We start from the raw sequence: 24,844 nt of genomic DNA, 5'->3' as shown, positions 1-24,844 counted from the left end.
CACTCCCAGCCATCAGCACCTTTATGGCAGTCGCCCTTCCAGCATCCCGGCTCAAATCTTGAGGGACCCTAGTCTCCCACGCTCTCTCCTGACAGCACACAACCTTGACTGGGAGGGCTGGGAGGGAGGATCGGTGAGCCTCTGACCCCTGGGTCCTGCGGCTGCCAGGGTCGCTCGCAGCTCGGCCACGTGGAGGTGACCGCGCGGAACTCCGAGGGGCGCAGGGAGAGCTGGGCGGGTCCACCGCTCCAGCGGCTGCTGTCAGGGGCTGCGCGGCTTTCCCTGAAGATGCAGCGCAGCATATTTTGCACATGAGTTCAGAGGAAGAGGAAGTGTAGCCGGCGGACGCGCGGCGGCGGCGGGGGCGCGTCGGGGCTGGAGCCGGAGCGCGCTGGGCGCAGGGCGCAGAGAGCGAGAGCGCAGCGGCCGCGGTCTCCGGGGAGGGACAGACGCACCGATCGCCAGAGGGACAGACGCACTAGCACGCGGCGCCACTGCCCTCCACCCCCCGGCGCCCACGTCCTCCCCCTGCTGCCTCCTCTGTATGGCACAAACTTTCCTCCCGGGACGGATCACGCTGTCTTTGGGAGCCCGCGTCCGTGCCTTCTCCTCCTCCGGTCCCAGACGGTAGGTGGGGACGCAACAGGGCCTGGGGTGTCGACCGGCGCAGGCCCCTCCGTTTGCCCCATGGACCAGGTCCCTGGCGGGTAGTGGGAACCACGCGTGGCGCCTCCCTGCAGGTTGCTCTGTGCCGGGGCTCCCGGACTGCCAGAGCAGCTCCCCAGCCCGGGTCGGATGGAGACCTGGGCTGATCAGTGGGGATGCCTGGATCTCGGGCCAACTTTTTTTTTAGGGTGTGGGGGAGTCATTCCTGGAGTGATGTAGGGAGAGGCACTCCGGAGCAGCCTGTAGGGGGTCTTGGGCTCTGCAGGCTCAGAAGCGCTTAGGAGGGACACGGAGGTGGGGGAGCTTGGAGGCTACAGGTGGGTCCAAGACACACTGCCGCAGGGGTCCTCGGAAAAGAACAGGTGGGAGCTCATCTCAGAGTCCAGGTTTCAGGGGTGAGCGCGGCTGGGGTGGGGCAGGGTGGAGGCGGTGCCTGACTGCCCCTCGGCATGTGCCCTGGGAGGTGGGTTTGCTCTGGGGACAGAAATACTGGACGGGTAGGAGCAGTCAAGCTGCGTGCTCGGAGAAAGTGCCTGAGCCACCAGAGGCACAAGGACGCAGGGCGCGGAGAGTCCTCAGCACTGAAAACGGGGAGCTCCTCTTCTGTAAGGGATTTTTTTCCCCCTTGTCTTAACCCACTTCTCTAGACTCAAGAGATGCCAGCATGGCTGTGGGACTAAGCAAGGAGGAGGTGGTTTTGTATTTCAGGAAGCCCCGTTGTTAGGCACGTGCACCCGGATCCTAGGCCGGGGCTAGTGCCCTTCACCTAGGGTGTCGCTGCCTTTGGCAGCAAGAACCTCGTGGAGGCCAAGGTTGTAGACCCAGGCGGGCTCCCTGCTGTCTCTCCATGCCTCTGTGCTTGCCCTCAGCTGCCCTGTGTGGTTGTGTGTGATCCCGCGGGACGCTGGGTGGTGTCAGTGAGTTTCTTTAGGGGCTAAAAACAAAAAAAGTGTTTTTTTAAAAAAGTCTGGCGTAGTCTCTGAGTGGCCACCCCAGTTTCCAGCAACAGCTCCCTTGTAGTCGGTACAGCTGTTTCAGGGGCTGGGCGCTCAGACTAGACATCTTCCAAGCCCTGCCATCGTGTGTCATCTCAGGATAAGTAAGGCCTTGCCAGGAAGGAAGCTGGCTGTAATGTGAGCGACCTATGGGCCTGTGGGTAGGGCCACTGTGTTCCCCCCTTCTCCCCCGCTGCCGGGATTCCTAATTTGTACCTCTGAACAGCTGAATTCCAACGAAGTTCAAGTGACCCCAGATGCCACCAAACCCCACAGACGGGTTACAAAGCAGGCTGTTTGGGGCTCTTTGGTGCGTGTGCGCTAACCTCAGTGAAATCACTTTAACCTCAGACTGAGCTCTGCATCCTCTTTTGCCTTCAGTGGGGTTTCTGGCCCTGAGGAGAAATTCAAAGCCCCAGAGCTGGGACGTCATCCTCTGGCTGCATTTGTGTATCAAGTCACTAGGTTGGTTTTTCTTTGTTTGCTTTTTGGCTGTATGGGCATGGGGCAAATGGAAGTGGAGTGCTGTGCAGTTAGCTAGTAGATTTGGTACAGGAATTGAAAGATAATAAATTGGGAATACAAGTCAGTGAGTTCTTTTTCTTCCTCTTGAGCAGGAAGTTTTGGCTTATATTCAAATGATTGCTTTGTCTGTAGGGAAACAAGCAGAAAATCTTTGGCGTGAGTGATGTGTGTTCCCATAAAGCTACTTGTGTTCTTCCAGTCTTTGCTTTTCAGCAGAGTTGAAACTATGTTGTCCCGTGGCTTGGTGGGGCATGGGTGCTTTGCCAAATATCTAACTTGGTGGACTAAGGAGTGGACACTGTGACTCTATCCCCATCCCATTCTTTAAGATATGGAAAAGTTGCAAGAACGGTGACCACCTAAGTATACATGCCTAGAATCTAATTCACATTTTGCCATATTTGCTTAACTACACACCTCCCCATTCATCGATCCGGTATCCATTCATAAAACATCCAGCTGATTATTTTATGATTTTAAAGTAAATGACAGATGTTGGTACAGGTCATTCCTGAACATTTTCAGTACATATTTTATAGTTAGACTTCAAAATGTGTTCATGGCTTCCTTAAGGTAAAATTTATATCCATATAGTGAAATGTGCAAATCTAGAGAGTACCATTTGCATAATGTTTTGACAGATGCGTGCACCTGTGTAACCCTAGTCCCTCTCAAGACAGAGAATGTTATTGTCACCCCGGCAAGTGCCTTCATCCTCATTCTCATTCTCTGCCCTCACCCTCTCAGTGGCAGCCACTGCCCTGTATCTCATCATAGGTGAGTCTGGCTTGTTCTTGAGCTTCATTTAAATGGAATTCTACAATATTGTGTAAAGCTTGCCGTGTTTTTAGATTCACTTGTGTCGTATCCATGATTTGATCTTTTTTTTTATTGCCGACTTATGTTCCAGAGTATGTCTACTCCACAGTTTGTATATTCTGTGAATGGACGCAGGGATTATTCGCGTTTCTTTCTTTCTTTCTTTGGCTGTTGTGAACAAAGCTGCTATGAACATTTGTGTACCAGTCTGCCTAGGGACATGCGCTCTCATTTCTCATGGGTAAACACCGAGTAATGAATTGCTAGGTCATAGAGGAGGTATATGGGAACCTGATAAGAAACTGCCAGACCTTTTCTCAACATGGTTATGACATTTTACACTCTCACCAGCAAAGAATACCAAGTTTGAGATTTAGATACTACAACCCTGTCCTCTATCTTCTCAAGAGCATGCTTTGACTAGTGCTCTTCTGGGGCCAGAGGGAAGCAGAGGCAGTGGGGAACATGCTGTTTTCATAGGTGGACGGGCCGTAGGAAGTCCCTGACTCTGCTTGTAAATGGGTTTAAACTGAAATTATTGCAGGAGATCAGATGAATATTTTATTTTTAGATATCTTCAGAGAAGGGAATTCCATAGGGGAATGTACCCTTGGTTGTGAAAGAAGATTGATTGAGTACTTTCTATAAAAAGAAAAATAACCCCAAGCCCCACAGAATTTGACTAAGCTTCTGCCTGGAAACTCCCGGGGGATTTCTGGTATGGTTGATATTAACTTGGTGGAGATTCCCCTTGGACTTCACTGGCTTGGACGGCCAGCTATTGAAAGGGGTTGTGTTTGTTTTGTGGGGCAGGTCAGATTTGGCTTTATGAAGACTCAGAGAATGACTCTCTTGAAAGTCATTTGACCTCTCAATGAGAAACATGGCCTGACAACATCCCTCTTATTGTCCTGGCTGAGAAAATGGGCCTGTGCCCCTCAGGTCCTCTAATACCTTAATTCCTCTCTGTGGTGCCAACAGCCAAACCTTGCCTTGACTGGCCCAGGAAGCGGGAAGTGAACCTATCTGTCTGAATGGGACTCAGGATGAATTTTTGGCATCTCATCAAGGTGTCCCAGGGCTGACCAGGCTTTGCAGGGGTCAGAGGGCAGACAGCTCAGAGTCTTAAGACGTTGCCCTGTGTTTGGGGACCGTTTTCCTCTTTAAAAGCCTAATGCAGTGCCTGACACAGGGTAGGAACACAGTGAACATTGACTGAGTGATTTTGTGACTTGTGATACCCTTCTGGGTGATTGACTCTCTGGAGGTTGGCAGTGGGTGTCAAGATGTCAGCGCCCCAAGATGTATTTTACTAGAGGGCACTTTACAATGGCTTGGAAAACACTTTCAAAGGGTTTGGGCCTAGGAAAATTCTGCTCATTGTAAACTTTCGTTGTATTAACACTGTTCTCTTTATTACAGATTTTAATATTGTTAATAAAATACTAAGAATTATAGCTGCCACCTGCTGATCAGCCCTGGGACACCTTGATGAGATGCAAAAAATTCATCCTGGAGTCCCACTCAGACAGATAGGTTCGCTTCCCGCTTCCTGGGCCAGTCAAGGCAAGGTTTAGCTGTTGGCACCACAGAGAGGAACTAAGGTATTAGAGGACCTGAGGGGCACAGGCCCATTTTCTCAGCCGGGACAATAACAGAGGTGTTGACAGGCCATGTTTCTCATTGAGAGGCCAAATCACTTTGCACGCATTATCTGAATTTAATTCTTATGAGAGGCAAGTACTTACGTTGTCTTCACTTCAGCCTTGAGGAAACTGAAGCTTGTGAGGTTAACTTTCCCTAAGTTCATGTTTTTATTTTTCTAAGACCTTAAGGGAAGAGACTGTGACATTCTGGTGTTTTGAAGGCAAGATCTGTCTACATCATGGATTTCCAAATACACAAAGCCACGGTATAAATAGACATGTAAACTAGATAATCAGAACAAAGTTCCGGGAAATGATACACTGGAATCATTTTCTTTAGATTTTTTTAGTTTGTTAGTTAGTTTGTTTTCATTTTGTCTCAAGCTTACTGAGTTTGGCACAGCCAGGATCTTATACTAACTTTGATGATAATTTAAAATATTACTGGTTGATTAGGATTACAGTTTTATTGAAGGAACAGAAAGACATTGCCAGCTGTTGGGTCTGAGTGTCTGGAGCTGACCTAGTAGCCACTAGTTACATGTGGCTATTTACATTTACATTTAAATGTAGTGAATTAAGATAAAAGAAAATTTAAAAAATAGTCTCACTCGCCACATTTCAAGTGACCCAGAGCCACATGTGGTTAGTGGCTACTGCATTGGTTAGCACAGATAGTATTTTCATCATTGCTGAGAGTTCTGTTTGATAGTTCTGCTCTATGGTAAGTATTTCTTTTTTACCCTTTGGTTTAAGGATCAGTAACATGCTTTACTAGGGCTTGCTATTTTTCACTGACAAAGGGGTAAATTTAGCCAAATGTTGCTTTTATGTTTACCTTTAAAAGGTGTGTGTGTGCATGCCTGTGACCTTCCCTCCCATTCGCATTCAATTTTTGACATACATTTAGTCTCCCTTTTCTCCTGGGCCCCAAAGGGGCTTTCATTATTAGCAATGCATATTTTATCAAGATACTTTCTCATAAAAGATTGTACAGCAGACAAGCGATAACCACCGCTTGAACCCTGCTAATTCCCTGCTCTCCAAATAAGAATTCAGTTCAGCTTTTAAATATGCAATTGTGTGACTTACTCCCCACCTGGGCTGAATTCAGGAGGAAAAATCACTCTCAGTGGGCCAGAACCAAAGAGCTGGAAAATCAGGTCACATTCTGCAGTGATGGCTACCCGCCAGGACTGAGATGGAGGAGACACCATTTGGGGTACTTGAAAGCTTTGTTTGGGGTTTTCCTGGATTTGACCTGCCTCCAGAGTGCAGGGAGTGATGGAGAAGGCTGGCAGCTTTGGTGTCCCGGTTACACAGGACACTGGAGGGCTGGTACTGTGGCTGTCACCTCTGCTGTGGTGTACAGTACTCCAGAATCAGCCTTACAGAAGAGAGGAATCCACTCCTCAGGTGTTCCCAAGCAGCAGGTCCAGCCAGAAGTGGGAAATCAACATAAGCTAAGCTTGGCTTAGCTGTTTGATGCCGGCAAACTCTGATGCTATTTTATGATCCCATATTGGAGGTTTCCACACCTCTTCAACCAGGAAGCCAGCTGCATCTCACTGACAACTTTCTCTGGCATTTACACTTGAAATGTCCTATCTTCTTGTTCCATAGGCAGACCTCGTGAGGGTTAGAATTTATTCTTTATGGGGGCCTATCAGCTTTTATTTGTGTGCATGTGTGTGTATGTGTGTGTTTGTGTATGTGTGTGTGTGTTTGTGTACGTGTATGTGTGTGTTTGTGTATGTGTGTGTACGTGTGTGTACATGTGTATGTACGTGTGCGTATACATGTGCGTGTACGTGTGTGTATGTGTATGTGTGTGTACGTGTATGTGTATGTGTGTATGTGTGTGTACGTGTATGTGTGTACATGTGTGTACGTATGTGTATGTATGTGTGTACGTGTGTGTACGTGTGTGTTTGTGTATGTGTGTACGTGTGTGTGTGTACGTATGTGTGTGCGTGTGTGTGTACGTGTACGTGTGTGTACGTGTGTATGTGTATGTGTGTACGTGTATGTGTGTTTGTGTGTGTGTACGTGTGTGTATGTGTATGTGTGTGTACGTGTGTGTGTGTGTGTGTGTGTGTGTGTGTGTGTGTGTATTTAAACTCCCTACTTTGCCTTTTACCCTTTGTCCTGGGGAATCCTTCAAGTTTTATGGAATAGAACTCAAGTTCCTCAGGTTTGGGGGAAGTGTTGTAATAGATCGTACTCACAAAGTTGAGTAAGAAGAGATTTGGTTAATCATAGACTCTGGTTAATGGAAACTGAACATATCATGTGTTGGGAAATTTTGAAAATATAAATTACAAGACATCAGGTTGTTTATTTAAATACTTCTTTAATTTAGAGAGGTCTTCTGAGATTTTCCAGTGTCTTTTGATACCTTATAAGTGCCCCTTTCGGTGTGGTATAATCATGACTACAGGCCAGAGTGGGTCAAAAGGCATCTTTATAATGGGCAACAAGTAATCCTAGTAGAGTACTAAATGGTTAACATTTATACTGCTGTTTCTATGTGTCTGAGCTCTTCTGAGCCCTGTTAAATATTAACTCACCCTACCTTATTTAGCCCTCACCCTAGAAGTAGATGTTGTAGTTGTACCCATTTCACAGATGAGAAAACTGAGGTTAAATGGCTTCCTTGAGGTCACACAGCTAGGATATAGGGGCACCAGGATTCGAACCTCAGCAGCCTGGTTCCAGAGCCTGTATAACCAACCCCTGTGCTGTACTGTTAAGAAAGGGAATTTGAGAGCCACAGATGGAATATTCCAAATGCACTTTTCCATCCTGGACCAGATAAATGTCTTTCCGATTCCCAAAAGATGCTGCTAAGTAGGTATTTATCATGCATCTGTTAGGGGCAGGGCATTGGAATAGCTGCTGGAGGGGATGAAGAAGACATGCTCGCTGCCTTCCAGAAATTTGCTGTCATGTGGGGAGATGAGGCATTACCACGAGCTCTGGAGCTCTCCCCTAAACTCAGAATGGTACATCCCGCGGCCCACTGCACACCTCTGCGTGGATGGAGTTAACATGGCTGACTCCTGGTGTCCTCTCCCCATCTGAGAAGAGGGCCACTCCAGCCTTGCAGGTGCTGGTGACCAACTCTAGAGGTGTCTTGGATGCCGTCTTTTGCTCATCCTCTTTTTTTCAAATCAGTCAATCGCATTTTCCACCTTCAAAACATACTCAGAACATGACCACTGCCCACACCTCTACCCACTGTCATCTGGGTCCCCGCTCTCATGGCTGGTCGTGGCCAGAGTAATTCATGTCTTAGCTCAAAACCTTCTAGAGGCTCCCAGCTCAGTCACGGTAGAGCTGAAGTCCTCATGGCCCAGCCAGCCCTGTGCTCTGCCTCCCCAGCCCTGTCTGACTTCACCCTGAGGTCTGATCGACCTCCCGGGAGCCCCACACCCCAGCTTGTTTGCATCTGCTGCTGCCTTGCCTGGCCCACCCTCTCCTTTATCCCCTGGCTCTCTCTGTGACCTTCTTCATGATTTTGCTTAAATACCACCTTCTGGGTGTGGCCTTTCCCGACCCCCATATTTAAAACATTGTACCTCCTCCTGTGATTGCTACCTCTCCCCCCTGCATTTTTTTTTCTAGTGGCATACATTAAAAATGGAATTTCATGTATTGTTTTTGTTTGTTGTCTGTTTCTGGGCTTCTGAAGGTAAGGTCCACGAGGGCAGGCTTGTTCTTTCACTGTGTGAATCTCTTTTGTTTTACTTTGCTATTGCTAGCATTTAGAACAGGGAGTTGCCTATAGTAAGTGCTCATTACTCATTTATTGGATGAATCAATGGTCTAGAGTGGCAATCCTGTTAGAGCTCAGCCTTGAAGGAGTGTGATGGTTAATTTTATGTCAGTTTTTCCTAGGCTATGGTGCCTAGTTTTTGGCCAAACACCAGTCTAGGTGTTGCTGTGAGTTATTTTTCAGGCATGATGAACTTTGAAATCAGAAGACTTGGAGTAAAGTAGATTACCCCCCATCATGTGAGTGGGCATCATCCATTCAGTTGAAAGTCTTAAGAAAAAATGCTGAGATCCACAGGGAAGAAGGAATTCGAAGAAGGAATTCTATCTCCATATGGCCTTTGGATTCAAGATCGCAACATCAGCTATTCTCTGGGTTTCCAGCCTCCTGGCCTTCTCTGAAGATTTTAAACTTGTCAGCCCCCCAATTTCATAAGCCAATTCCTTATAATAAGTATCTCTCTTTGTCTCTCTCTATCTGGGCGCACGCATGCACACACACACACGCACACACCTGATTGGTTCTGTTTCTCTGAAGAACCTTGCCTAATACAGAGGATGAGAGGGACAGGAAAGGAATGTCAGGTGGAGGTCCGTTGGAGGAAAAGGGCAGTGCTGGAGAGTTCTGGGTGTGAACAAAAGACTGCAGTAGCTTAGCCTGACCTGACTCTGGGGTCAGCTGTGAAGGGGAACAATGGGAGGTAGGACTGGAAAGGAGGGAGGGTGGAGTGAGGTCGCGGCCGAGAACTCCAGGCTGCACAGCGGATGTGATTATGCTCTTTGAGCCCCTTGTGTGGTGTAAAATGGTTAATGTGGGAAAAGCTGGAGACAGGAATTAGATGGACGGGGGGAGCCAGATTCCAGGAAAGCACTGGTTGCTGTTGAGATGGCAGATTGGTTTGGAGAAGAAAGTAGGGGAATGGATAGCACCCACCAGCTCTGCGTGGGCCAATGTCAGGGTGAGGATGCTGCTGGCAGCGGGCTGATGCTGGGCTTTGGGGCCTGGATGTTAGGAGGGTAGCGGTGCTACCCAGAGGCAAGAAATGCAGGAGGAAGAGCCAGCTTGTCAGGCGAGGGGCTGTATTCTCTGGGGGCATATTCTTCCAGAAGAGCTGAGAAAGTCTCAGGTAAACAGAGAAAGTTCCAGGTAGAGATGTTGAGACACCTCCTTGGAGATGTCTGCCTGGAGCTGGAAAGAAGACAGACAGGCTGGGCAGGAGACTGGGAGCTCTTGCCTGGAGCAGCTGAAGTTAGGGCAAGAGAGGGAGTGTGAGTGCTAAGGGGAAGACAACAGCATCTAAGTAACATTTTTGAACACACATAATACTATGTACTGGTGGTTCCCAAATTCTGTGCTAAGATACCCCAAGGCACTGCAGCAAATTCACAGGGTGGCCAAGGGATAGTTTACATTTTTGAGGAAGATGCCGCATTTCTTAACATCTGTCAGATACCACGCTAACTACTAGCTTGAGGCACTTCGCAATATCAACATCTGACACTACCATATTACTCTTGATGATGTCATATCTTCACAAGCTGCATTTTGGGTCATTGCTAAGAAAATCAGTGTGGAACTGGAAATTAGGATGGGGGTATTCAGTGTCGTTCCAAGTTTTGAGAAGTTGCACAGTGTCCAACAGATGCACACATCCCATTAGTAGGTAATCGTGGTTAAGAATGAAAGAAAAATATTTCTTCTTTCAGTTTGTGTGTGCTATTTTTTTTGAAAGACTGCTGTTATTAGGCTGTGAATAAGTATTGTTTGAACCTAACTGCTTAATGAAAGGAAGTATTGGGTATTTTTTTTTTAAGTCTAGGGTGTGCCATTAAAAAATGTACAGAGAAACTAAGGGTGCTATGAGCTGAGAAATCGTCAGAATCTCTGCCATATGTTGTTCTGGGTGTTATGTACAGATTGTGAAAGAGCGCACGCAGGGATAGAAAGATAGGGAGAAAGGGAATGGTGTGAGGGCTGTGTCCAAGAAGTCTGTTTATGCAAAAATAAAAGATCTGAAGCAAAGAAGGTAAAAATGTAAGCACTTGTTAAATCCAGGTGGTGGATCCACAGACATCTCATGTTCTGTACTTTTCCATATGTTTGAAGTGGTTTATAATTAAAATAATTTTGGAAAAGTCAGGCAAGAGGACGGAGGAGGACGGAAATGTGGGAGGTGCCTGTGCTTGCCCGGGAGGATGGCAGAGGAGGCTGGGAAGGGGCGTCTGAGGTAGAAAGAGATTCAAGAGATCGGGAGATATGGAACTAGCAGAATAGCGTGGATGAGCCCTGTACTGTGGTTCCCAGTCCCAGATGTGAGGCTGTAGGAGGATCCTGGGACCCACTGGGTCCTGGCTATTGGAGATTGGAGAGAGTTAGAAGTGGGAAAAGACGGGGTTGGCTCCAAGAGCACCGATGCTCAACCCTGGCTGCGTGTTAGCATCACTTGGGGGTTTAAAAAGTCATGGTGCTGTAACCCCACCCCTAAGTACCTGAGCATCTGGGCTTTTAACAGCTTTCCAGTTGGTTCCAAAGTGCAGTCAAGATTAAGAGCCACTGCGACAGTCCAGTGTTTCTAAAACTTTACTGAGCCAAACTTTAAGGAATCACTTACTGCTCAAATACAGATTCTAATTCAGCAGGTCTGGGATGAGGCCTGGGATTCTGCATTTTTAACAAGATCCCAGATGCAGCTGCTGGCCTGAGGTCCACATGTTGAGTAGCAGGTTCTGAACGGGAGCTATGTTTAGGGAAGGGTGGCTGGAGAGCAGCAGAGCAGAGACGGACTTGGGCTCAGACCCCTGCTGTGACGGACTGAGATGGTGGTGAGTTGTGGGGGCTGGAGGAGTGGGGGTAGGCAAGTGTTTTCTTTTCATAATGCAAACACCACTCGTATTAGGTGTCTTTTGCTGTGTAACAAATTACTCCAAAACGTGGCAGCTGAGGAGTCAGCTCTCAACCACTCCACAATGCCACTTCTCATATGGGAGCAAGACTTTCAACATGAACTGCCTGGATTAATTATCTATTGATGGGTGGCAAACTGTCCTAAAACCTGGAGGCTTAAAACAGCAAAGATGTTCTCTTGCATGGTTTCCAGAAGTGGAATCTAGAAGTGGCTTAACTGAGTGGTTCTGACTTAGGGTCTCTACTGAGGTTGCTGTGAGGATTTGGCTGGGCTGAAGGCTGGAGGACCCACTTCCACATGGGTGTCGAGTTAGTACTGGCTGTTGGCAGGAGGCCCCGTTGCCCTGCAGAGGGAACTTCTCCATCTGGCTGATACAGCCTCACAACATGGCAGCTGGCTGCCCCCAGAACGAGAGGTCTGGGAGAGTGACGTAGAACCCACAATGTTTCCTATAACCTAGCCTGGGAAATCACACTCATTTCCACCATGTCCTACTGGTTAAACAGGTCAGCCCTATTCAGTGTAGGAGGGGACCGCACAAGGTTGTGAATACCAGGAGGGTCATGGAGGACCGTCCTGGAGGCTGGCTGTGATTTCCTTATTGTTTTCTTTTCTTTTTTTTTTTTTGAGACAAGGTCTCACTCCGTTGCCCAGGCTGGGCGGTAGCGTGCAGTGGCGAGATTACAGTGCACTGCAGCCTCAATCTCCTGGACTCAAGTGATGTTCCTGTCTCAGCTTCCCGAGTAGCTGGGACCCCAGGCACATGCCACCATGCACGGCTAACTTCTTTTTTAAATTTTTTTTGTAGAGACAGGGTATTGCCATGTTGCCCAGGCTAGTCTTGAACTCCTGGGCTCAAGTGATTCACCTGCCTGGGCCTCTCAAGGTGCCCCTTATTGTTTCAACCATGACAGTAATGCACGCTCAACCAAGAAAACTTGAAAATGTAGCCCATAGTGTCATCACCCAGAAAAAAAGTTCTGTTCACATGTGGCTTACGTCCTGCTAGTTTTTTTAAAATATGGATTTTGTGAACAAATACACATACACTTCAAAAGAGTGGTACCATACATTATTATGGTTTGATCTAGATTGTTCTTTACACTTGGCATTGGATCAGGAACACTTTCAATGGGTACATTTTAGTTATCCTAGAGTTTCTTTGACTCTGTTGCAGGACAGCAATATCTGACACCATCTGAATACTCAACTGAATTTTTAAGTTTAATTTATATTTCTGGATCTAGAGAGACGTTGTTATCATGTAAAGACTTCTTTATCTGGACAATCAGTTCTTACTTTGGATGACTGAATGAAGTAATAAACATGCTTGAGTCTTCAAATACAGAATTTGAATGTAGAAATAAAAAATGGGTTTGCCAGCTGATCCAGCATCATTGCATATAATTGCCCCATCTCTGGTTTCTTGTCACGAGCTGCTGGCATTTGTTAAAATTAGCTTTACAGGCTGCCTCAGATTAGCAGCAAGTGTGGCAAATGAGGGCTTACTCTTAATGAAACTAATTTGTATTTGAAAATATAACTACATTTATTGCCCCCATTATTTAAATGTGTGCATGTTAGTTGATAGTAAAAATGAACTTTTAAACTAAGTCTTTTCTACACAGCAGCTGAAAAATCATCTTTTAAGAAGGTGATCCTTTTGAAGTGGTTTTCCAGTGTTTTTATGGGCATCTTGGGAAGCATTTCAGAAACAAATTAGAATATTTTTTAAATAATAATTTAAACATTTCAGCATTTTAAATGACACAGAACATTGTGCCTGATTGTTGGTCAGCTGCTTCTGGAGCCAAGTATTTGGCAATGTGCGGTGTTTGTGTGTGTGTTTTGTTATAGATAAGTCTTGCTCTGTCACTCAGGCTGCAGTGCGGTGGTGCAATCATAGTTCAATGCAGCCTTGCAATCCTGGGTTCAAACGATCCTCTCACCTCAGCCTCCCAAGTAGCTGGGATGACAGGTGCACACTACCACACCCTCTCTGTGTTTTTTTTATAACAGTCATTTGCTCTGAATGCTCCCGCATTCTGTCCAGACTTCCAGAACAGTCAGCCACACCACACCATGGTATCTCCTCATTGTCTCTGTGATCTCCCTGAGGGCAGGGCCTGGCCTTCCCAGTTTTTCTGTTTCCTAACCAAGTACCTGACTCAAAGCAGACCTTAATAAATGTGTGTTGAATGAATGGATGGATTAATGAATTTGGAACATAAGTTTCCTCTCTCATGGAACTGATACCTCCTGTAGGAAGCCTGTCCACCTTGTACCAAAGGGACATCCCAGTTTGGGTTTGATTCAGCCAGAAATTTTTCCAGAATGTCACATTGAAGGGATCTTTGCTTCCAGATCATTTGCAATGTCTACCCATCCTCTTCTTGTAGTTCAGGTCTTGGAACCTTCTTCCAATTACCTTATTTTCCTCTCTAGAAAACATCTATTTCCTAATTACCCTTACCAATTTCTTCTAGATAATTGTATGTATATTTTGACTATTTCTCCACTGTTTCATAGGAATGGGAAAAAACCTCCTCCGTTTCCTCTACCTTTGAAGACTTCTTGGAAAGTTTTTCTTGGTACTTTGATACTTGGGAGACCCATACACATAGTTGCAGGGATGTCTGCTAAGAAGACAAAAATGTAAAAAGAGAAACAAATGCCTGAAAAACTGTTAGTCAAAGCTGATCCAACAATGAACTCACACATAAAACAGGTAACCTGATTGACATCAGGTGTCAATGTGAGGCAAGCATAGGAATTTGGAAAGGTGGAGCTGTGGGAGTAGGTTGGAGCATAGGTGAAGAACTGGGGGAGTCTCACTAGACACAGGTGACTTTTAGCATGTATTCTTTACAAAAACAAAGACAGGAGAAATAGTCAGTGAATAGCTCCTCTGGGCATGATTCCACCTAGTGAGCTGATACCCCAGTTGAGCAGGGGCTAGTCCGCTGATCTTTGAGGGGTCTCACTTGCCATACACCTCTTATGGCAGCAGCATCTGGCCATCCTGCATGTGTAAAGAGAAACATTTTTCACTAACAGGGCCCCTGCACTTACCATATAACCCAACAACCCCACTCTTATGTATTTACCTGAGAGAAATGAAAACTTACGTCCACATGAAAACCTCTATGTAAACGTTTACAGCCACTTTATTCATAATCACCCAGTGCTGGAAACAACTCAGATGTCCTTCAAAGGGTGAATGGCTGAAACAGGAACCATACAAGCAGGCCAGCTTCAGCAGGTGCCAAGGAGGTGGCAGGCCATGGTCATTTTGAGCAGACTTAGTGTGTAAGTTGCTTACGGTATAAATGAACCACTCCAAAACTTAAAGGGTTAAAACAACAATGGTAGCTTATTTTGCTCAGGAATCTGCAGCTTTGGTAGGGCTTGGCGAAACAGCTTGTCTTTGCTTAACTTGGCATCAGCAGCTTGACTGAGGCAGATCTACTTCCAACATGGCTGGCTGGCAAGATGGCCAGCAAGTTGGTTCTGGCTGTCTGTTCCTCTCCACATGGGCCCCTCTTTGGACTACTTGAGCTTCCTCATGGTATGGTGGCTGGATTTGAAGAGCAGGCATCCCAAGAGTCAGGGAGTGAATGCTCTCAGTTTCTTAAGGATGAGTCCAGAAACTGGAACTGTGTTATTCACATATTCTATTGGTCAAATAGTCATGGAGCCCAAATTCAGGGGAAATGACATAGACCCCACTTCTCAATAGGCTCAATAGGAGTGTCAGTGGATTTTGGAGGCATATTTAAAAACCATCCTACTTACCATTTACCTTCTACCTTACCAGAGACTTTGACCCATATGAGAGAGATCCTTCTACCGAGACACTCCCTGAATGTCTGTGTGAAGGAATATGCAGCACATCCGTGTCTTCTGCCTGCACTGGCAGAGCTATTCCTTAGACCCTTCCCTCTGCCTTCCCTTCCACTGCCTTCAAAAGCAACATACCCATCCATTGCCTCCATCCTTTTGCAGGATTCTAATGTGAGCATGGTTTGGGAACGTCACATGGTAAATAGCACAGTCTACAAAACTCTGCGATCATGTGCAAGGCACTGTTACACCTTGTTTTGCCTGCTTTTTGTAAGCTAGGTTTTCCTGACTGGTTTTGGACATAGTCTAGACATTTTTGGAATGATGTAAAAGTCTTTCCTATTTTGACAGGGGTAGGAGTTGGTGGAAGAATCCAGAGAGAAATAAAAGGAATGCAGGTGTGGCAGCAGGGAGCAGGGTAGCTGCCTCTACACAAAAGTGTAGGAGAAACACATTCACACTAAGGTTTTGATGGCCAGCAATGACTTCCTGTGTCTCCCTGTCCAGAGAGGGCTGTGCTTTAAAAACAGTTGCTTAACCAGGGTTGCATGCACTCTAGAGAAATCGGTCTCTAAAACGTGAGACCCAAGGATTCAATGATATTACAGTTTCACTGCTGGCTGCTATTAAATAAAAACTTGATACAAATTAAATCTAACAGAGTTTGAATGAGCAAAGAAAAATTCGTAAATTGGGCAGCCTCAAAACCAGGACACATTCAGTGACCCGCCTGAAATACATCCTGGCAGTGTTTTCTGTACAGAAAAGAGAAGTGAGGTACAGAGACAGCTGGCTTGGTTACATTCGTTCCTTCGCTGCCTGTGATTGACTGCATCTCTGCTGCTGTGATTGGCTAAGACTCAGCTATTTGTTACATAGTCTACATCCTAAGTTAGGCTTTCACTTAGTTCACCTACTAAACCAAGTTGCAATGCCTTATGTAATAGCTCAAGTATGGAGGCATCCTCAAGCCAAATTTGGTTTAACATACTGTTTATCTTTTCTGTGTCTGATCATACGGATGATTTTCTCAGAGCCCCTTTATGTCCTGTGATATCAAGCACAGTGCCCTTTGGGATGAGCTGGGGCGGAAGCCTCAAGATTGGGACAGTCTGATTGAAACTTGAAACTCAAAGTTATGAATCACAAGAGTTTTCTAATGCTTCTTGGTGCTCTCCTGATCCCCACCCCAACCCTTTCCATATCTTTCTTCTCTTCCTGGTAACCCTCTTCTTTCTGCTATCAGGGAAGCTGTCCTTTATCAAAGAAATTAAATTTAAATTAAAAATGATAGACAAAATAAAATCATACTAAAGTGATAGTGGCTACCATGAGCTTTGTTTGTTGTCCTTCCCATGGAGGTATTTGCCATTTCAAAGGAGATACTTAGGAAAGGTCATTCTGATTTCAAAGGAATGAACCTCTAATACTAGAATTTACATAATAAGGTAGCAAAAGTGGGAGGATTTTGAGGAAGAGTTTCCTTCTTGGAGGTCTTCAAACACCCTGCCTTCCAGAGCGAGGCAGGTCTACCTGAGTAATGCAGCCGGGTGGGTGTGAGTGCCTTTCCTTGCTTGCCAGCCACCCATGCCTTACTCAGCCTTGCTCCTGTCAGTCTCCAGCAGGGCCCTGCCGCCACCCTTTAGAACCTGCCGCCAGCCTGATAGAGAGAAGAGTTCTTTCTCCTTTTCAGAACTCTGTAGTGTATACACAAGTGGCTTTATTGGATAAGCTAGCATCAGATGAACATGCCTGCTGTAATGTTGCTTCAGATTTTATTCTGAAGAGCTGACACCCAGTACATAGATGATTTTGTGTTTTGCCTTTATTCCATCCTAACGTTATTGTTGGAGATGTATCTGTGCATTTGTAAGGTCACAGATTTGTTTATTATTTTTGAACATTTTAGTATCACACAGATCAGTATGGAGACTGCTCAGTGGCCCAGCGAATCACCACAAACTGAACACACCAGTGTAACTGGCACCAGATCAAGAAATAGCAAAGCTGGCACCCCAGAAGGCCCCTCATCCTCCTCTGCAGTCACTGTTCTCCCAAGGGTAACCGGCACCCCAGCTTCTAACGCTGGAGATGAGTGAGGCCTGTTTTGGAACTCTATATAAAGGGAGTAAGAAAGAATGTAACCCTTTGTGTCTGGCTGCCCCCACCCCCATTCCTTTTGTATTTTTGAGCTTCATTAATGTAGCGTGTAATCTTAGTTTCCATGTTTTCGTTGCTTTATAATATTTCATTGTGTGAATGTACCACATGTATTTATCTATTTTCCTGGAAGGTGTTTGGGCAGTTTCCAGGATGACTACGTCAGCATTCTGGTACATATTTTTTGAAGCCCATGTCTATACATTTCTGTTAGTATATACCCAGGATGGGAATTTCTGGGTCACAGGATAGGTGTGCATTCAGCTTTCCAACATATTGTCAGTTTTCCAAGGTGGTTTGTACCAATTCACACTTTCATCATCAGTGTAGGGGAATTTCATTTACTTATACTTGTCAACACTCGGTATTATCAGTTTTTAAAATGTTGAGCTATTCTGGTAGATGCCTTAAATCTCACTGTGGTCTTCCCTTCGCTTCCCTGATGAGTCATGAAGCTGAGCTTCTCATATGTTCCTTAGCCATTTGCACATCCTCATGGGTATTTGTTGAGGCATTTCACCTGTTGGGTAGTATATCTTTTGCTTATCAATTTGTTAGGCATTCTCTGGTTATGGTGGATGTGAGTCCTTCATTGTATGAATGCCTTAGTGTGCAGGAGCCAACACACGCTGGCCTTTGAGAGCTGATTTTAGCAACTCTTCCTGACTCTGCCTTTGGTAGCATCATGCTTGTCAGCTTGAAATCTGCCACGGTGGGTGTGTTTACACCACAGAAATAGGCAAACTACAAACTGGGGCTTCCTCTCTTTTTTGGAGAGCTGGTTTACCAGTGCACCACTTGACAAATGCTTATTTCAGTGTCTGGATTGCCTTTTCACTCTTTAATGTACGTTTTGAGGAACAGAAGTTTTAAATCTTAATATAGCCCACTTTATCAAAATTTTCTTTTGTAGTTAGGGGTCCTCTTTAAGAAATCTTTGCCTCCATTTCCATAATTATTTATATGGCTAGCTAATCATAATCAATTTTGCTTAACTTCCCCCCTATGGAAGCAGCACTGCCACAGACAGTTATAAAGATTGTCCCCAGTGGGTAGACAGGGACTTAGATCTAGACCTTGCTGTGCTCAGTAAGGCATGGCTGGGACAGGGCTGCATTCCTTAGAGGAGGGGACACCTCTTTCTAATTCTCACAAAGGCATATGGGCTAGTGGTGGGCCCAGGTCTCTGACACCCGAAACCCCACGCTGCCCCTCCAAACTGCGCTGCCTGCCCTTTCCCTTCAAATGGGGCAGCTTCGTGCCTTTGCTCTTGCTGTTCCTCCATCTCTGCATCCTCACATTTGGAGTCTGTCCAGCAAAGCCCATCCCAAATACCCTCTCTAGGCCCCTGCCATTTTCCCATCTTGTACTAGGCTAACCTCCTTGAGGGCAAAAACCACACGGTCTGAATCGCTGATAATGCTTTGCCCATTGTAGGCATGAGTAAATCTGCATGAATGAGTGATTTGGCGAGCCTTTGGGCTCTTTGCAGTTCCGTTCTAGCAGTAATAGTGCCCATCTCACCAGGTTACCTGTCCCCAGCACTTCGAAGCTTCCTTGTTCATTTCTCTTCTGCTTTGCCCCAGTGGATGCCAGCCGGTTTGCTTTTCAGCAGTTCAATGTGCAGCCCTTTATGTATCAGCTGTTTTATCTGCAGAACTACAGAGTATTTTATAAGTGATCAGTTCATGCAGATTGCACATAAATCATGTCTGCTCTGGCCCTTTGGATGCTAATGTTCCCTTATTAAGGCATAAGTAAGCCTTCCTGTTCTCATCCATTCTTTCAGACTTTTTTTAATGACTGAAAAGCAGAGTCTGGCTGTTGTAACACCGCCTCCTTCCACCCCGCCCGCCCCATGCCCTCGTTGCTTTTTTGAGGTTCAGTTTATTTTTCTGGAGCTTGCCAAATTGCCTTAGGAAGCTGGGTACCTTGTAAGCGAATTAAGCAAAAGGAAACTCTTATCTCTAAAAGGAAGTGGTCACTGTGTTTCTGTGTGTGATATTCTTGGCTGGTTAATATTTTTGTGAAATATATTCTGATGGCAGCAGTGGTACCCCAGAGAGGAGGGAAACATCACTTACGCTTAGTATACAGAGGGAAATATCTTCTGCAGGAGTTGGGGGAGTGGATCAAAAGCTATTTAATGAAAGCCATTCTGCCCCAATAAACAGAGAGCCTTCATTGTTTTTAATCCCATGAACGATTGGAAGCTGGGCTCACTTTAATGTGCACATCACTTTAGCATTCTTTATTTTCTTTTCAAACTGTAACTACAGATCTTTGCTCTAATACACGTGGATTTCTGCTTCCAATTGCTCTATCCCTGCTATTAGTGTTCAGTCAGTTTTCATTTTGGTCTAAAATGACTCTCTAAGAGCATGGACGCCCACTATTATTTCCTGCAGTTTGGTCTAAAAAAGAAGAAAAAGGGGGACTTTTAGACAAGGCCCATAAAAACACTACCATCTACTTTTAGAGATGTTTTATGAATATAATTCCTGTCTAAATAATTACTGTTGAGGGTAGAAAGGACTTGGAGTTTGGAAATTGTAACAACTTATTCTGTCTTAGCGACCACAGTGAAGGTGACATAACTCTTGTTTTTTTATAGATGGGCTGACACTATAATGTACCATATTGCTTTTTAGATCCCATTTTTTATTCATGGATACAGATCATAGTGGAACTGAGGCAGTGGGAGGTATTATTTTCCTCAGATGGGGAAAAAGAGATATAAACAGGTATGCTTTTGATGTCATATTAATAAAAACAATCTCAGGATGGCTGGTAATAGTATCTTAGCAGAAGTCAGCCTGGGTACGGAGCACAAACCTCTGTGTTCAGGTCATATATTAAATTATACTGTGAGTTTCATAAAGGCTGAGGTCTGTCATGTATTCTTCAGGAGAATTACGGCTTCTTTTATACCAGGGTGTTTAAAGACAAAATCTCAGAAAAAAAATCACCTCCCCACCTTTTTCTTTGGCCAGCAGCTGCTGAAATGGGTTGCGGATTGAACAAGTTAGAGAAACGTGATGAAAAACGGCCTGGGAATATTTATTCAACTTTGAAGAGGCCTCAGGTGGAAACCAAGATAGATGTGTCCTATGAATACCGCTTCCTGGAGTTCACGACTCTGAGTGCCGGTGAGTACACGGGGTGCATGTGGATAGGGGCAGGCAGGGTCTCCAGCAGAGGCCTGCAGGGGATGAGGTGCAGTTGGAGAGCTGGAATGGGTGGGGCTGTGAGGAAGTGAAAAGGGCAGGCCTGTCTCAACGGGGCAGCTTACAGAGATCCAGATTTTTGTGTGAAATCTCTCACTTTTTGAAAAATAATGGCCAGGTGTGGAGGCTCACACCTGTAATTCCAGCACTTTGGGAGGCCAAGGGAGGTGGATCACCTGAGGTCAGGAGTTCAAGACCAGCCTGACCAACATGGTGAAACTCTGTCTCTACTAAAAATATAAGAAATTAGCTGGGCATGGTGGTGGGCATCTGTAATCACAGCTACTCAAGAGGCTCAGGCAGGAGAATCACTTGAACCCAGTAGGCAGAGGTTGCAATGAGCCGAGATGGCACCACTGCACTCCAGCCTGGATGTAACAGAGCAAGACTGTCTCAAAAAAAAAAAAAAAAAGCAACTAATTACAGTTTTGACAAATGAAAATCATGTGTGAGCCAAGCAATATACATGGATAAGCTAAATTTGGTCCATGAGCCAACCAGTTTGCAGACTGTTCTATAGCAAGCCCCGTGGAGAGGGAAGGTTTGCCTCCTCTCCTCGTATGAATCTGCCCATCTGCCTTTCCACCCAAACTTACCTGCCTGTTGTCTGCTCTCTTGCAAGAGGACTCATTCAACTGGGCTTGGCTTTGCCTCGGCTAAGCCAGAGGGAGTTGGGTCACCTACCATACGAGTGTCCAAGGACTAAGGAAACAGGGAATGGCCCAGGAAGACTGTCAAGGGATGGACAGCATAAGCATCAGAGCATTTGCTGAGCACCTGCTGTGTGCAGAGTGCTGGGCCAGTGTGGGGGGAGGTCGTGGGGCTTGTGTCCTGGCATCTTGGAGTGTTCTATTTGGTGGGAGACAGAAGACTCATACGCATGAAAAAAAAAAGAAGAACGCAACAGGTTTTAATCATAAGTTAGAAAACACTTAAGACATGTTTTTGGAAGAGGAAGAACACGCTCTTCTTTTTGGGTCCCAGGAGTTTGAGAGCAAAAACTGGATACTATGTAATAAATTCATCTGAACACATTTTCTCCCTAGGATCCTGAGTATTCTTTAAGCTTCTATGATCAGGAAGGAGAATGAGTGGGAAAAGCCTTCATGTTCATGGCTTTGAGTCCTGGTTCTGCTTCAGAGGAACTGGGTAAATCACTGAGCCTTGCAGGCCTGTATGTCCTCATGTATGAGAGGAACACGGGTGTCCACTTCGCGGGGCCGTTGTGAAGATGAGAAGGGGTGGAGATGTGTAAAGCTCTAGCACGGTGTCTGGCATGTCTGCAAGTGTTTTTCTTCCTCCTCTCCTCCTCAGCTACTCTTTCTGCTGTGACTGTCTCTGTGCTGAGGCTTCAACTGCTTCTTGAGCCCTGAGAGAGGACCACTGAGAGTCTCTTCAGGGGTATTCTATGCATTCCCCCCAAGAAGTCACCAAAACTGAACCCAGGATCTTCCTTTTCAGATTGCTTCCTTCCAGTGCCCTTGATGAGTCAGTCATGCCACCACCACCCTCTTCAATGTGTGGATACCTATGACCATGACTTCTCTCTGCGTGCAGCTGCCGTTCCTTCACCCAAGCCTATGAAAACCATGTCTGTAAATGCCTCTACTATAGCTAACATAACACACAATTATGTAGAGAAGTTGGTTATGCATTTGGTCCTCCATTTATTTGTTCAGTGAATATTTGAGTGCATACAGCGTGCTGGACATTGTGGGAGGATTAGGGAAAAAATAATCCTCTCTAGGAGAAAGGATTGGAAGGAAGTATACCAAGATGTGAAGTATTGTTAGGATGCTGAGATGTTGGGGGATTCTCTTTCTCCCTTTTGCAGTTTTTTTTTTTTTTTTTTTTTTTTTTTTTTTTTTTTTTTTTTTTTTTTTTCTATTTTTTTTTTTTTTTTTTTATATGTACCCCTCATTCTGGGCACAGTTCTGAGATTTTTGCATCGTGGTTATGTGTCTTTCATTATTAGGAAGAGTAAGTTTGCTCCCAAGAAGCTTCATGAACACATGAAGACACGTGAGGATTCCATGTGGTGCTTTGCCTGCTTGCCGCTTCGTAGCTGATCTCTGAATGATTTCCCTGACCTCCTTATTTGTTTGTTTCCCTGAGCTTCAGCCGCAGCATCCGAACTGCTTTTGTGCATTGTGCTGTCCTTGATGGAATTATCTTTTGCTTTCTGATTATGAAATAAACATGTACCCATTATAATGAGCTAGGACAGCACTTGGGGGACATCCCATGTGGCCTCCCAGCTCCTGCCCTCGTCTCCTACTGACCCTGCCAGTCCTCTGCCCAGAGCTCTGCCGTGGCTCCCACCACACTGGGAGCCACACAGCTCCCCTTGACCGCATTCTCTCATTGTCTTTGGTGTTCTGCTGCTTTGGCCTTGTTCTTTCGTGAACTACCAGGCCTCCCCCGGGCTTTTGCACTGCCTGTTCCTCCGCCTGGAGGCCCTCCCCAAGGATGCCCTTGCTCATCTTCTTGACTCCCTTCTCTCTGAAAGTTTCCTTGACCATCTCCTTAAAATTTCTACCTTCTCCCCAATTCCCCATGTCTCTCCCCTCTTGATTTTCTCCATCGCACTTCTTTGCATATCACCTGCTGTATATCTTGCTGATTGCTATTTCTTTCCTCTTTGTTGTCTGCCTTCCTTCATTGGAAGGTAGAATCCCTTCTGCAGGGATTTTCTCTCTTTTATTCTCTCCTGTTTCCTCAGTGCTTCGGACAGTGCCTGACACTTAATAGATAATCAGTAAATATTTGCTGAACGAATTCTCACCAGATATTTTTGTACCCTGCTTTTTTGCAACTTAGCGTTGTACACTGAGGTGTGCACCCTGTCATCCCTGTGCTCGGAAAGTATGATTTAATGGCCATATATGATTTAATCACTCGGTGTACCATAATTTATTTAGCAGTCCCCTTTTATTGGACATTTAAGTTATTTTGGGCTTTGGGCTATTACAAATAATGTTGTGATAAGCAATGTTGTCCATAAATCTTTGTACACATTCTGACTATTTCCTCAGGAATTACTGAATTGAGGGATGCGAATGTCGGCACTCTTGATAAATGGCCAAGTTGCCCTGTAGAGAGGACCTGCTTGTATAAACCACATCTGATTCTATACAACTCTTTAGGGGGTTCCCCCAGATGGATAAAGTTGAGGTTCAAGCCAGAGCTCAGGGCTTTCCGTAGCTTGGTTTTGCCCTTCGCAGATCCTCTCCCTATTGCTCCCCAGAGCAGTGTGCTATGGCATTGCCCGCTGCTGCCGCCCAGCACCCTCCTTTCTCTGCTTCCCCATTCAGTGCAGGCAGCTCTTTCTGCACAGGCTCCCACCTCTTACTGCTTGCCAGAACCCCACCCACCTGGAATTTCTCCTTCTTGACAACCATTCTATTAGAATTACTCTCTTGTGCACGCCTGTAGTTTGTCAATACCGTCCTTTTGACACTTTGATTACATCATATATTAAACCTATTTGTGTTTCCCTTAGGGCAAGGACCAAGCCTTGTTTATCTTTCTGTTTTCCTTCCTTGTTCAGCTTTCTAGCTGAGATGAGCCTATCCTGCATAGTTGGGTCCTGGTAAACCTGGAAGTAAATGCTGACTCCTTTCCCTGGCGGTCTCTCATGTTTTTCTCCCAGGAGTTCTAATGAGATTATTCTTTATTCTCCAGAATGGAGCTGACATTTGTTCAGTGCCTACTATGTGTCCAGTCCTGTGATAGGACATTACACCCTTACCTTGTTGTCCTTTCTTTCTTTGTTTTTGTTTTTTTTTTTGAGACAGAGTCTTGCTCTGTCTTACTCTGGAGTGCAATGGTGCAATCTCAGCTCACTGCAATCTCTGCCTCCCAGGTTCAGGCCATTTGCATACCTCAGCCTCTTCAGTATCTAGGATTCCAAGCGTGTTCCACTACACCTGGCTAATTTTGGTATTTTTAGTAGAGACGGGTTTTCACCATGTTGGCCAGGCCAGTGTCAAACTCCTGACCTCAAGTGATCCACCCACCACGGCCTCCCAAAGTGCTGGGATTAAAGGCATGAGTCGCTGGGCCGGCCTGATCTCATGTTTCTGAAATTTTCCAGATTTATCAAAGTATAAATGAAGTACATTATATTGCACATATTTAAAGTGTTCAAACCCATAACACCCTCGCCACATCAAGATGCAGAACATTTCCATTGCTCCAGAAGTTTCCTCACGACCCTCTGTTATCCCTCCAACCCCAGACAATCACTGATACGCTCTCCATCATTTTTTTTTTTTTTT

General features: G+C 45.6%; 1 protein-coding gene across 5 annotated transcripts in view; it reads left to right on the top strand.

Annotated features, from left to right (window-relative positions):
* The first annotated feature begins 305 nt into the window (after positions 1 to 305).
* Positions 306 to 24,844, top strand: part of RFTN1 (raftlin, lipid raft linker 1) — a 206,483-nt gene continuing 181,944 nt past the window's right edge. Inside the window, exons 1-2 of one of the 5 annotated variants that reach the window (XM_017522502.1) lie at positions 306 to 627; positions 20,334 to 20,486. In XM_017522502.1, the coding sequence (XP_017377991.1) occupies positions 20,342 to 20,486 (145 nt within the window). In that variant the 5' untranslated portion in view covers positions 306 to 627; positions 20,334 to 20,341. Of the gene's footprint in view, positions 628 to 692; positions 984 to 2,045; positions 2,127 to 20,330; positions 20,487 to 24,844 lie in introns of those variants that run through there. The other 4 variants (XM_017522503.2, XM_037736225.1, XM_017522504.2 and 1 more) reach the window with 4 other exon arrangements.

This window comes from Cebus imitator, unplaced genomic scaffold (genome assembly GCF_001604975.1).
Source record: "Cebus imitator isolate Cc_AM_T3 unplaced genomic scaffold, Cebus_imitator-1.0 Scaffold24, whole genome shotgun sequence".
Lineage (NCBI taxonomy): Eukaryota > Metazoa > Chordata > Mammalia > Primates > Cebidae > Cebus > Cebus imitator.
The sequence above is the reverse complement of the archived record's forward strand: the minus strand, read 5'-3'. Positions and strand labels throughout refer to the sequence as shown.